Source organism: Lagopus leucura, unplaced genomic scaffold, assembly GCF_019238085.1.
Source record: "Lagopus leucura isolate 7727_CA_CO unplaced genomic scaffold, USGS_WTPT01 Super-Scaffold_73, whole genome shotgun sequence".
Lineage (NCBI taxonomy): Eukaryota > Metazoa > Chordata > Aves > Galliformes > Phasianidae > Lagopus > Lagopus leucura.
In genome coordinates, this window is record NW_024962252.1 from 92,711,819 (window position 1) to 92,725,527 (window position 13,709).

The window sequence follows — 13,709 nt, forward strand, 5'->3', positions numbered from 1 at the left end:
TGTGGTCTGGAAGCACTTGAAGGCTAAATGATGTCAACTGGGGTGCGGCCACTCCAAGGCAGCTCCAGGCGCGTGGTGCTGCTGCTGCCCTGCTGCACGCTCCTCACATCTGCTGCCAGCGCGGTTGCTTACACGGTTATGAAATCAAGGCATCGTTAACAAACTCAAATGCCCGTGTGACAAATGGACACTCGCAGAAACTATCTAATTAACTGTATCTCCAAAACAGTGGCTTTAATGAAATACTTATTTTAATTGAAAAGCAATTAGGCATTGTCTCCTTCCAGTGCACGTTTGCCTCTCATTAGCATTAACGAGTTTCATTTGCAGAATGGTGCTTGGCATGGTTTCCCTGCCCTGCAGAACTGGTCAGTGGATTTCCTTGGTACTGCCCGTGGTCCCATCAGTGTTTGAGTTTTTAGATTAAAAAATTAAGATAAGGAAGTGCAGTCAAGTTAGCGAGAAGCCAATTTCCTTTTCTCTGTTATTGCAACCCAGTGCTACTGGAGAACAAAATGTGACCAAGTAGTTAGCATCCAAGATGTCACAGCTATCTTCTCGGGCTCTCAGAAGTTTTGAATTATAGCGTGAACTATGGACACTAAGGAAGGTTGGAAGGTGTTGGCAGTGGTGTTGGTGCATATCGTTCCTCAAGAAGACGAAAACAAGGGTTGGGAAAGGGTTGACAGCAGATGCCTTCCTGCTTCTGACTGAGTTAATTTAATTTGCCTCGAGTAAAAAACACACTGAAGTCAACTTGAAGAAAGTGCTGTGGGTCAGTCAGTGTTAGGCAGAAGATCCCGTGTTATTTATTTATTGTCACTGGGGCAAGATGAGGTTGCTGATGTACCTAAATGGCCAGTGAGTAGTCTGAGAGTTTATGCAGTTTTCTGCATTTCTGAGAAAAGTTATTATTTGGTATTCTGCATTTTGAAGCAGGATTAGAAAGCTTTTTCCTCCCCCAAAAATAACATGAGTGAGAACGGACACTGAATGTTAGTTCACAGACAGCATTCCTTGTGAAGGATTTTTCTTCCCTTTATCTTTTGAGAATTACCTAGTAGCTAAATTCCCATAGATTTCAATTGATCAAAATACTCTTATGTTATACAGTTTGATAGTCAGGGATATTCACAGTCTTTTGATTTGGTGGTACTGTAAATGTGTAAGAAGATGGGAGCACAGCTAAATGTAAGTGCCCTTCTAATTCTGCTGTATTGGGGATTTTAGTAGCTAAGTGATTCCAGGCTTCTATGTATATGGCTAAGTATGGTCTTATGCCAGTGATTAAGTTGCAGTTTGCAAAAAAATGGGTTTTATTGGAGGCCCACAGGTCAGTTAAAAAGAAGCCCACTTCCCCACCAGTAACTCAAACAGTCAATTTTAAAGTTTTCAACAGTGTTATGTTTGAGTTTTGAGAGATGAATAAGACTGCAGTAAGAGTCATACTCTAAAAATTGAACAATCTCTGTACGTGTGGTCCATAAATATAAATTAATAGGTTTGCTACCACTGTAGCAGTGTCACAGTTGAAGACGCACATAATCTCTGGGTTAAAATGGAGAAAAACCTATGAAAATGTCCATGGTGTTTTGTGAATTCAGAATTAATGGGGACCAAAATTCAGCAAACAAGAAGACTAAAAATAAAATCATGTCAGAAAATGCAAGCAAAGTGCCCAGAAACATTTATTTTATACTTGGAGGCAAAATTACTTTATTGTCTAGAAGAAAATAAATACTTGGATCTCATCAATCACATTCAGTTTCTTATCAGTGCAGAAGTGTGTCTGACACTGGCTTTACTTCTCATGCATGAGTTAGCCTAAATGTTGGTCAGGTGTGAAATATGCCCACTTTGTTATAGCAAGGACCTTTTTGAAGCAGCAGTCCAAAGTTCATGATAAACATCCATAGTTCTCTTTAAAAATAGCATAATTTTGTGCCATCACTTAAAAGTTGGGTCTAGTAATGAATTTACTCTAAAAAACAAACCTTCTTGTTTGCTGAGAGCTGAGAAATGTGAGAAATGAGCTGAGAAAAGCACACCTGTGCTTGATACTCTTATGACTTGCTGTGCTTCCAAGAAACACAGCTAGTCCTGTATCAGCCTGTATGAACAAGGGAAGGCCAAAATAGCTCCTGCTATCGTGTAGTAGTGCAATGTTAAAGATCTCTTTGCAGGTTCTTTAAAAACGGTGGGAGTGGCTCATCACTGATGAAGATGTTTGTGTCGTGTGTTGCCTAGTAAGGATAGACGTGAAGAAGCAAAACAGTTGGGTTAATTTTCTAAATAGCTGCTTATGGAAAGTTGTACAAGAAGAGAAGAGAAGAAACATTCATGAATAACATTAATACAAATTTTATTTCTCATCTGCATCTGTGAAACTAATGTTGTTCATGTGGTTCAGGAGATGTTTTTTTTCCTCATAAGGAAAAAACTGGGTTAAATAGTTCTTTTTAATCAATATTACTACATAAGGTCTGCCCCAATAGTAACACCTACTATATTTTGTTGGCCCATAACATCAGAAGCAGATGATGGTATGGCAGCAAAGGTTGAACCTTCCCACCAGTATCCCATTACATGTTGTTGCTGTGCTCTGTGCTCTGTGCTCTGCTGGCGGCAGAGAGGCAGTCTGACGCAGTGGTGTCTGACGTGGAAGTGGGTATGGAGAGAAGGGATGTCACTGACTTCCTCCACAAGGAAAAAATGGCACCCATTAATGTTTGTTGATGCTTGGTGAAGATTTTTGGAGACAAAAGAGTGGATGTGAGCATAGTGAGGTGGTGTTTCAGCAGCGACAGCAGTCACCTCCGCTGGTGCACATTTTTACACTCGGGGCACTTGTTCATCTTTGGTGAACATGCATAGACAGCAACTGGTGGTGACCATGTTGAGAAAATAGAATTTTGTAGCTGAGAATTTGCTTTATTAAGTAGCGTTGTTGTGCACATTTTATCTGCTTTAGTTTCTATGGAAATAAAAGGAGGCATTACTTTCAGAGCAACGTACATATATTTAAAAATCATTGCAGAGAACTGCCTGGCTGGCTTTCCAGGTAAAAAATTGCAGCTTCGTGAGCACGTGGATTTTCTTATCTCTATTCCTGCTTTTTTCAGGATGAAGTAAATAACTCTGAGACTTTGACCAAAGCAATTAACTTCAAATTCAGAGCTAAAAGGAAAGCCACACCATTTTGTTAAGTCATTTTTCTATAGATAGTTTTTTTCAAATGTATTTGTAGTAATTTTGCTTACAAGAATTTAAATGCTTGGGATTTTGGGGGGAGAGGAGGTTTGGAGAAGTAATAGAAATACTAGACTGCATTAAAAAGATACTGTGGATTTTAAGGTTTCTTGGAAAGCTTCCTGATAGACTTTATATAGAGAATTGGAGGCCAGAAAAAAGATTATTCTGCTTTGCTTTGTGGGGCAGCTGTGTTCATGTCCCTGCCCATACTGAGGGACAAAGACTGAAGCTACCCTGCAGGGCATCCTAGCCATCATCTTGAGCATTTTACCTATCCTTCAGGGTTTAATTTCTAAAGCATTCAGGTCACAAACTCAGAGATCTTAATTTATTGTTATTATTTTGCTAATGTTTCTGTCAGACACTGACAAACACAAGAGAAATAGCATGATGATATTAATTAGATGTAATCTAGTTTGGGAGTGTGTTTCGATTTTCAGTTACTGTACGTTCACATTACAGGGTAATAATAATGTCAGCAGTTAATGAAATATGTAATAATATTGTGTATAGACCTGAAATATTAGCATTTTAATGTCCATGTGCAGAAACAACTTTTTTCAGCAGCATGGCACTGAGAAAATACTTTCTGGGTGTGGGTGGATGAGCAGTAATTGGTGCCCGTGCAGTTTGACCAATAGCAGCTTAAATACAAATTTAGGGGCAGCTGTCCAAATGTCATCTAGAGCTGATATTGTTGCTACATCACAATAGCTTATTTTTCTTACCAGCACACAATTTCGTCCAATGGGAGGTTGTTAACACTAGGGAGAAGATAGCTGAAGAGTAGAATTGATTAATGTGATGTATTTCAGTTTTTTTCTACAACTGTCTCGACAACCAGTCATAGAAATCTGCTTCATGCACAGAAAATTAAGTTCAAATTACACTGTCTTGGCTAGAAAATTGTGTCATTAATCCAGTCCCAAAAATGAAATTTGATTTTTTTCCATGTGAACTCTTTTGTGACTTTTCATATTTTGCTGGTTTCTGCCAGCATTCCTGGGCACTTTGGTGTATGTTATTTTGGTTTATGTTATTTTATTCCTCCCTTTAAAAGAAAAATAGAGGAGAGAAAGAGAGGAATATATATGAGAATGATTTGTAGGAAGGTCACTTAGTGCATCAGAAATTAATATGTCCAATGCATCAGAACACACTGGCTGCTCTCAGCTCCCTTGTGTAAACATGAACTGTATTTTATAAGAAAAGTTTGCCACATATAATTAGGAAGGTAGAAGTGCATACCTTGTTTTTTCCTTTCTTCACATCATGGTTCCAGTTATATATCCTTTTGCTAAGCTGAAGCAGACCTCTGCATTTAAATGTCAGTGGTAGCTGATTCTCGCTGAACAGTAACTGTTTGAATAAAATTTCAGGAGGAAAATAAGTAATTTAAAAAGGCCCAAGAACTGGGAACGAGGAGAGTAGAAAAATTTGATGTCTAATTTCCTAGTCCTTCATGTGAATGTGTGTGTTAATGTAGTCATTTGTCAACAGTGGTTAATTAATTTAGCCGATAAACTTGCCGTGATTGGTCGGGCTACATCAACTACCATATACCCATTCCTTTGTATGCCTAGTCCCTTGTTTCTCCCTCGGCCTCACCATTAATTTCTCACTTACACCATGCTATTTCTTCCCCATGGGGCTGTGGCTGCTCTACCGTGCTTCTCAGGCTGCCGTCACCTCCGGTCATTACTGTAAGTACAGCCAGTTTCTTCCACAGAGCCCTGTAACCTTTTCAGGCAGTGCTCTTCAGGCACCATCTGGTCTCAGCATCTCTTTGGCTGGGCTTCTGCCCGGCTGTTCCCTGCCTCCCTTCTTCCTGACCATCTTGCCCTTTTGGAAGATCTTTTAGAGAATAACCATTGCTAACCTGCTGAACTGCTAACCCTTACCAGTAGCATCCTTGCCAGACTCTTCTCCTCCTCTACTTGATCTGGATAGGCTGAATCAATGGGCTGAACCCATTGGTATGAGCTTCAGCAAGCCAAGGAATGGGTCCTGCACTTACATCAAAACAACCCCATGCATCCCTGCAGGACTGGGGAGGAGCGCCAGGAAAGCTGCATAAAGGGAAGGGACCTGGAGGTGTTAGCTGACAGCTGGCTGAACATGAGCCAGCAGTGTGCCCAGTTGGGCAAGAAGGCCAACGGCATCCCGGGTTGTGTCAGAAATAGAGCAACCAGCAGGGAAGGGAAGTGGTCATCAAGTGTAGTGAGTTTTGCATCCCTCACAAGAAGGACATCAAGGCCCTGGAGTGTGTCCAGAGAAGGGTCTGCAGCACAAGTCCCATGGGGTGCAGCTGAGGAAGCTGTGCCACAGCTATACGAATAAATAAGAATAGTTTTGATTACAGAGCTGAAGTTTTAATCCAAAATAATTTAAGCAGTAGTCACAAGTGGTTATGCTGTTTATAATTCATATAATAATTTTGGTCTATCAGTTTTTAACTGTTGTGTAATTTGAATTTAGTTGCAGTTCTCACGGGATAAAGTATATTACTGAATAGGAATGAAATAAACTATATTCAGAGTAGCTGTAGGGTGCTGTGCTTTTAAAGAATGCTGGTGAAACGCTAGTAGAAAATATGCAGGTTCCATTATACTGTTAATGAATGCACAATTCAGATTGGCGATTTAATTTTTAGATCGCGTTTCTCTGGTACTGGCAGGTTCAACAAGTTTCATACATGAAAAGTAAATAAGACGGTACGTATTTACACTCAGTCATGCAAAAACTGAATGATTCAGAAAATGGTTTCCTGTATTGTTTATTCACAAGCAAATTTTTATTTATTTATTTATTTATTTATTATGACATAGCATTCCAAGAGCGCAATAAGAAGGGCACAGTCATAATTTCTGGTACTGGTATTGAACCTGTGATTGTAATCTTAGAGACAACTTGATATTTACCTACAGCTACAGCCTGTCACTCTATTTAAGCCGTAACTAGAGCATCACTTTTTGATCTGGCCAAGAGCTTTCTTGAACTAGTCACCATTTCCTTCCTCAGACAAGGTGGCAGATTGGTCATATTTTAAACTCCCTTGGCTAAGAGACAAATCTTGAAGATCTACTTTCTGCAAACAGACCTGACTGATGTAAGACTTACTCCTGCAGTGGCCACAGCCATGAGTAATTGCCAGAAATCACTTTGTGTAATGACTTCTCACCTTACAATGCATGATTTTTATGCATTTTTTTATATTGGCATATTGATTGTAAGCTTTTCATACCATCCTTTTTTCTGAAATGGGAACAGATGTCCAACTATTTAAGAAGCCACCTATTAGAGTGGGCTACGCTTCAGATTATACAACCACAACCACTGAATGAACACAGAGGGCTCTGAAAATAGACAAAGAAGGCAGGTGAAATGAAAAGAAGTCCTACTTTACCTTCCATTTGTGCATCGGCTAGTTTGAATCCCTTTTTTTCAATCCCTTACAACTAGATTATCAGTTCTTAAATGAATTTGAACAACTTGCCCATGAGACATTCTAATCCAATCTTGTATTACAACAATACCAGTTGGATCTTATCCTATTAGGCACTCGCTGTAAATAAGGGATTTTCCACTGACTTTTAAATCCTTCATTAATGTGTATTCTCTAAGCAGTGTCCTGGAAATTAGCCATAGTGCTAGCAACAATTGCAGTTCACTCAGGAAAACCAATTTATTGTAAATCGTCCCATCCAAATTAAAAAATGTACAAAAAAGATAATGTGCAGTAAGTAAAACATTGTGCTATTGCATTATATATCTATACCCCTTGGCTGCCCGAGACCCTTAGATCTAAATCCTTCTCTCTGTTCAGGTGGGTTCCTGTCAGTCAGAGCTCTTCTGCACAGAGTGATCTGGTAGCTGCCTCTGTTCTTGTAATTTATGTGTTGCTTATGTTCTCTAGTGTTTTAGTTAATTCTTAATCCCATTTAAAATTGTTTTAAGTGGTCTAATGACTTTTATATGAAGCTTGGTCACTACCATTTCACTTCCTTTCACAGCTCGTTTGCCTTTATGCTAAAAATATGTGAGTAATGGGAAAGACGTGTTCAGGGGAAAGCAGAGAATAGGGGGAGGTTGTGACACATCTGTTAATTGACACCTAAGCTGGAATTATTCCTGACACATTTCTTACAAAGAAAACAATTTTCATACTTTACCTCTTCTCATTCAAATACTGGTACTTGTTTTATTGTTTGCAACAAAATCCGTTTTATATCTTGTATTAAATTTGAAACAAAGATTATTTCATTTATTTGCTCAGAGATGCAAATCTTGGCATGGTATCTTCACGTTTATTTTAATAGTTATTCATTTCTTTATCCTTAGTGTGCATGCACTTTTATCAAACAAGAACATCCCTTTGTTCTTGAACAAGTGTGCACATTCTTTCCCGAGATATCACTAGAATTAGTAGCATCTTACAAAGATAGGCTTGACCTCCCTTTATAAGTAACTGAGCAAAGTATCTTTCATATGTTAAGTCACTTAAAATGTATGATGTTTCAATAGTTATTTTCTTGTAATTTTGATTACAGTCGAAACTGGACAAAGAGGCTGTAGTTAGATTAAACTCTGACCATAGTGTGCTACATAAAGAGTAACGAGAGACACTGTGGTACTTCTGTAACTCGACCTGAACGTTTAATCTCTATCAGCTGAAGTTACAAGAATCACGGATTTAACACATCCCCTGCGTGCACCAAAGCACCCTTAAACATAAATCCATTTAGACTAGTTCTTAGAGAAAATAATTTGTTGCTATCACTGTTATGTATGCATATGATGCTTTCTGCTGAATGGTATTCATACACAATTCCCTAGTGCTCAACTGGGAGCGTTCAGTATTCCAGCTGCAGGTCATACAAGTATAACATCAGCATTATGGACAGAAGGAAAAATATATGGCACTTTGGTTTTGCTGACAAAATTGAAACTGTTTGGGAGATGCATGGCTCTTTTTTTCATACTTTCTTATTACTGTAAGTGCTTTTTGAAGTACAGAGTTAAGCTTTTATGTGCAGGCTTTATTAGTTGGTTACCTGGCTGTTTATTTTTATTCTGTACTTTAGGAAAAATGCAGGCAGAGATTGGTTTTTAAGCAGATATTGATTTTCAGGTTTAAATGGTTGTCTTTTGGAAGAAGGAAATGGACATTAGAAATTCAGTATGATGTTTGCAGCTGTCTTTTGCTATAGCTATATAGCAGGAAGAATGGTCAACTAGAAAACTTTTTTTTATGTATATATAACTTTCATTCTAAATCTGCCAACTTAGTTTGGCAGCCTTGCAGATTTACATAAACCTTTCCAACTATAAGGAAAGGTGGTCCTTACGATTAAGGCACTGAATTGTGACATAACATAGCTGTTGTCTGTAGCCATTTTGAATGCCTTCAACACATTATTCCATTCTATTATGTCTCAGTCTTCTATCTTTATGTGATTACAATAGGCTTTTCCTTGTTCTACCTCACATGTGAATAAATGTATTCCTGTATCAGTTTCCTACCTCACGGAAGTGTGGAAAGCGTACGTTCATTAATATTCTTGAAGTGTGACAAAGAAAAGCCTATTATTGCAATGTGCTTTGCTTTAGAACTTTAGTTAGAAGAATATGATAAATAACATTGGTTAAGCTTTGTCCATAAAATGCCAGGAGTACTGTATTTACATATTCAGACATAAACTGATGAGGTTAAACTTTGAGGTGTTAAGAGTCCTTCTCCGATGCAAACAAACATCCAAAAATGATATTTCACATTGACCAAAATGATCTTGTAATTGCCATACATATCATACAGGAAAGCAAGAGTTTTTTTTTGCCAACTTTATCCTTAGTTGTATGTTTCAGTGTCACGTTTTCTTATTCTCCTCATGTATTTCCTTCAGTGAGGCGAAGGGAAGCTTGAAATGGGCAGAAAAGAAACATTTTACCCATAGGAAAAGCTTCTTCCTGAACTCATTAGTAATTGCTTGAGAAATGACCATGAGCATGACAGTTTATATTTCTCTGCTATTATTTCCCCTAATGACTGTGGATGTTCTTATTATATTTCTAAATGCCTATTCTCAGAGGTGGCTTGAACAGAAGGTGCATCATTTTATTAGGTTCAGATTGATTGCCTCTGTGTTTCATTTAATATTTTCTTGTTCTTTCACAGTAAGGTAAGGTAGATGGAAGTCCCCAGTTTGCTTTCGATGTATTGCTCCAGGTTCTATCATCTGATAGAAAACCTCTGTCTTGATTTTTATTTATTTTTTTTCTTTTTTAAATACAAACTGTCCAAGCTAATTCTGGACAGGTGTTCCTCAAATTTCTCTGAGCTCAGCACAGAACTTGGGCAATCCTTCACTTATTAAAGACAAAAGGATATTTTAACTGATGCTTTCTAACACTGTATATATTTACTATTGTTTTCTTTCCTTGCCTTTCTTCTCACTGAATAGTGGCTTTAACTCAGTAATAGTTTTGTTTCCTTCCTTTAGGTTGGTGTTGTGTTTGGTTTTTTTTTTGGCTCTATATCTGCAGCAAGTGCAATCAATATAATTTCAGTTTTAACAGCTGCAGGCAGCTCAATACTTTGACTTGTTTTTTAATGGTCTTTGTGTTTTCAATAATATCATAGCAGAGACAGTTGAGGTAAAGAGGAAAGATGGGTAGCCTGAATGTACACATTTTTTCCTTGTACTTTCTGTTATTGCATGAAAATATTATAATGTTTAAGGGCTTGCACTGAATATCTAACGCAGTTCCTTTAAAAACTGACAAGTGCAAATTGAAAAGCAGTGTCCCACTAATAGAGAGTTGGAAAGTGTCACTGTACCGTTATTAAATCTGGAATGCTCTGGGCCTTGTATAAATTCAAGCAATACCAATGAGGACCTTAGAATATAATAAGCCAATTAAAATATACCTACTTGACTTTTATTTTCTTTGCAGACCACAGATGACATCCTGGTGGCCTCGGCTGAATGTCCCAGCGATGATGAGGACATTGATCCCTGTGAGCCGAGCTCAGGTGGGTTAGGTTAGTCAACTTTTTTACTACTTTCTTTTATTTCATATTTGCATGCTTCCATCTCCCAGAAGTCTAGAGGGACAGTCCTTTCTTACCTAGCATGGATGAGTTAAATCATGGTCTTTATACTTATTACACGTATGCCAGCTGGGAGGGACAGTTTGCCATATAGTATTCAAAGGCAAAAGCCTAGAATCCATTTTTGGTAGTTGTGATCTGTGCAGGGTTACAGCTTACCAAAGGCTAGGCTCACAAAGGCATTCTGGGACCCCTGTAACTGTTGTGATAAAGAAGGGACAACTTCAATCAGAAAAAAAGGTGTTGCAATTGCTAATGCCTTAAGTATTTTTCCCAGTGAAAGTTCAGTATTTCAAATATTTTATTATGTCAGCAGTGAAAGCAATGTTCATTTTGAATTACTGTAATAGATGGTAAAAACCTGAATATAATAGAATACATCAGTTTCAAATTTAAAGTAGCTTTATGGTATTTTTCCAAACTAAAGACATCTACAAATTCTCTAAAGATTTGTTCTCAATGACTTCTTCTCCCAGTCTGTATACAGATTGCCACAAGTCAAGTGTTACACCTTGTACATGGCTTTGTTGAGCCTTATTTGGTTCTGGATGGCATCCTGTCCTTCTTTTGTGTCAACTGCACTGTTCAGCTTGTTATCATCAGCAAACTTGATGAGGCTGCACTCACTCTTGCTATTGTCTTTATCCACCAAATAGCCCTGCCTTCGAATCCCTTTCTCTCCAATTTAGAGATAATGATGTGATATCCACGCCAAAGGCCTTGCACAAGTCCAGGTAGACATCAGTTGCCCTTTTTTTGTCTACCAGTGCCATCACTCCTTTGTAAAAGGCCACCAGATCAGTCAGGCACAATCTGCTCTTGGTGAAGCAGTACTGGCTGTCTCAGATAACCTCCTACTCATATGTGCCTTAATATTGCTTTCAGGAGGATTCGCTCCATGATCTTCCCAGGCACAGACCTGAAGCTCACCAGCTTGTAGTTTCCCAGGTCTTCCTTTCTCCCCTTTTTGAAAACGGGAGAAATGCTTCCCTTTTTCCAGTCTCCAGGGACTTCACCTGACAGCCACAGCCTTTCAAATGTGATGGAGAGTGGCTTGGCAGCCACATCAGGCAGTTGCTCAGGACCCTGAGATGCATGTTATCTGGCCCATAGATGTGTACACATTCAGTCTCAAGACACAGTCTTAGACTTGCTCTGCTCTTAAAGTGGGAGGGATTTTGCTCCCCCCTGCTCCTTCCAAAAGGTTCAAGAACACAAGAGATGTGAAAAGCCCAACTGCCAATGAAGGCTGAGGCAAAGAGCTCACTGAGTAGAACTTCAGCCTTCTCTATGTCTGTTGAAGCCAGTTCTTCCTTCTCATTTATCAAGAAGGGACACAGTCTCCTTTACCTGGCTCCCAATAAGCCTCTTGAATCCCTTCTTGTTATTTTTCACATCCCTTACCAAGTTTAGTTCCATCTGCACCTTGGTTTTCCTGATTGTATCTCTCAAAGTCTGGACAGCAACCCTGCATTTTCTCTGGGCCACACATCCCTGCTTCCACTGTTTTCCTGTTCTATCTCACCATTCGTCACTCAGCTACACTTCTCATTTTTGTTTATTTGAGAATGGTTTTACTGTTTCATTTCTTAGATCCCAACTTCTATTGGATTGGCACAAGAATTTTGTTCTCCATAAACTCAATTGTCTGGATCATTTTATCTGTCATTCTACACATCAAAATGTCGCTTGTCCTCCCACTCTCTACTCTTAAAAGCTATTAATTTGCTTCCTTCTTCAATGGCCTTGTCCTTTTCTCATATATGAAACATCAACCAAAAGGGTTGGTAAAGTCGTAACTTCTTGCATATCTGTCTCCCTGAAAATTTAATCTTAACCACTTAGTCTTACAAATAAGATTTCTCCATAAGTAGTCCTGTAGCAATAAAGCACTGAATAATACTGCAGTCCATACAAATAATACTCCATCTGAATTATACTGCAGTAAACGTCCACTCCTACCAGTAGGCTTAAACTTAAATGAGAAAAACATAATATTGTTGACAATGACAGAATATTATTTTCTTGATTTTTGGGGATAGGAAATGCAAAATGATATGACCTTCAATTTAAATTTTTCACATGGTTCAGTTCAGCTGTTTTCCCTTAATTTCTTTCACAAAACTCAGTTGTTTCTACATAGCCAGACCTTCACCTCCTCACTGAAGCTGGTGAAGCTCATGTTTCCTACCAGATACTTCTAGAAGGAAGATAGTTATAGAATCTATATGATTATTAGGACAATTATACTATTGTATTTTCACTTGAGAGGCCGTAGCTTGAAATTTAATTAGATGTCTTCTCTTGTTTAGTGATGATCATTCAGCATACAGCGTACTCATTAATCTCACATCAATATTTTTCTAGAAAGAATACATTGAAAGGATGACCAGAGCCCATTTGATTTTATTGACAGAGCTATAAGCGCACGTTTTCATGAGGATTGCCCATACTAAGCCTATTCCTAGCTGCAGTTCTCAGCTCAAAGTGGAAGACTACTCAATAAATCATTTGAATATTGTAGACCTATATATCATAGATACTAGTCATTAGATAGATGTTACCAATTAGCTAGACTTATGTTTAAAATGGGACTTACTTTGTTGGATAGATGTCTTGCAGTTTGTAGTTGGTATTAAGTCTTGGTCTGTCACCACAAATTTTGTTTGCAGTGCACCTGTCTTTGAAAGAATAAAAGGAAAGAAGCTATTTGCAACAAATTTTAAATAGGACATAAAAGTGTAGACCAGAGTAGGAGGTGCTAAGCAGCAATCCCAACAATTTGTCTGGGACATAAAGTCACAAACATCATAATTGCAAATTTCACTGTGACTGCTAAATGTGCCATAAGTGGATGAAGTCATAACAAATTTATTATCATGCGAAAGTTAGTCAACATATTTTGCTTCCATTATGTTTTGTGTGGTAAAGCAACATGTATTGCTTTTCTAATCTAAATACTAATAGCAACACAAATAGTAACCTTAACTGTTTCCTCCGCTTCTTGTGACTGAGGAAATAGTAAAGTTTTTTCATTTTGTAGGCAAGTTATGATTAATAATAGTGGAAACTTGACCAAAAAAAAAAAAAAAAAAAAAAGAGCTGGGATGACTTAATAATTTTACCTAAAAAGCTATAAAACTGTGGGTGGGCAGATGGCCATTTTGCATGCCTGCAGTGCTGTTCCAGCCCTTCCTGAGCTTTGTGCAGAGTTCTGATTTCTGTAGACTTGCAGTGGATGTGTGTTGCACTGTTTATTTGTCCCAGTTATGTTGAGTAGTATTTTATTTGTTAGAATTTATCTAACCTCTTCTGTGGATATGGAAAGATTCAAAAAAGCGGGGCC

The 13,709-nt window shown here is 38.2% G+C and overlaps 1 protein-coding gene across 8 annotated transcripts in view; it reads left to right on the top strand.

The window, feature by feature from the left end:
- NRXN1 (neurexin 1) overlaps positions 1–13,709 on the top strand; it is a 629,457-nt gene that overhangs the window by 600,760 nt on the left and 14,988 nt on the right. For 5 of the 8 annotated variants that reach the window (XM_042884865.1, XM_042884894.1, XM_042884885.1 and 2 more), the window contains one exon: positions 10,207–10,294. In XM_042884865.1, coding sequence (XP_042740799.1) covers positions 10,207–10,294 — 88 coding nt within the window. The remainder of the gene's footprint in view (positions 1–10,206; positions 10,295–13,709) is intronic. The other 3 variants (XM_042884874.1, XM_042884903.1, XM_042884926.1) reach the window with 1 other exon arrangement.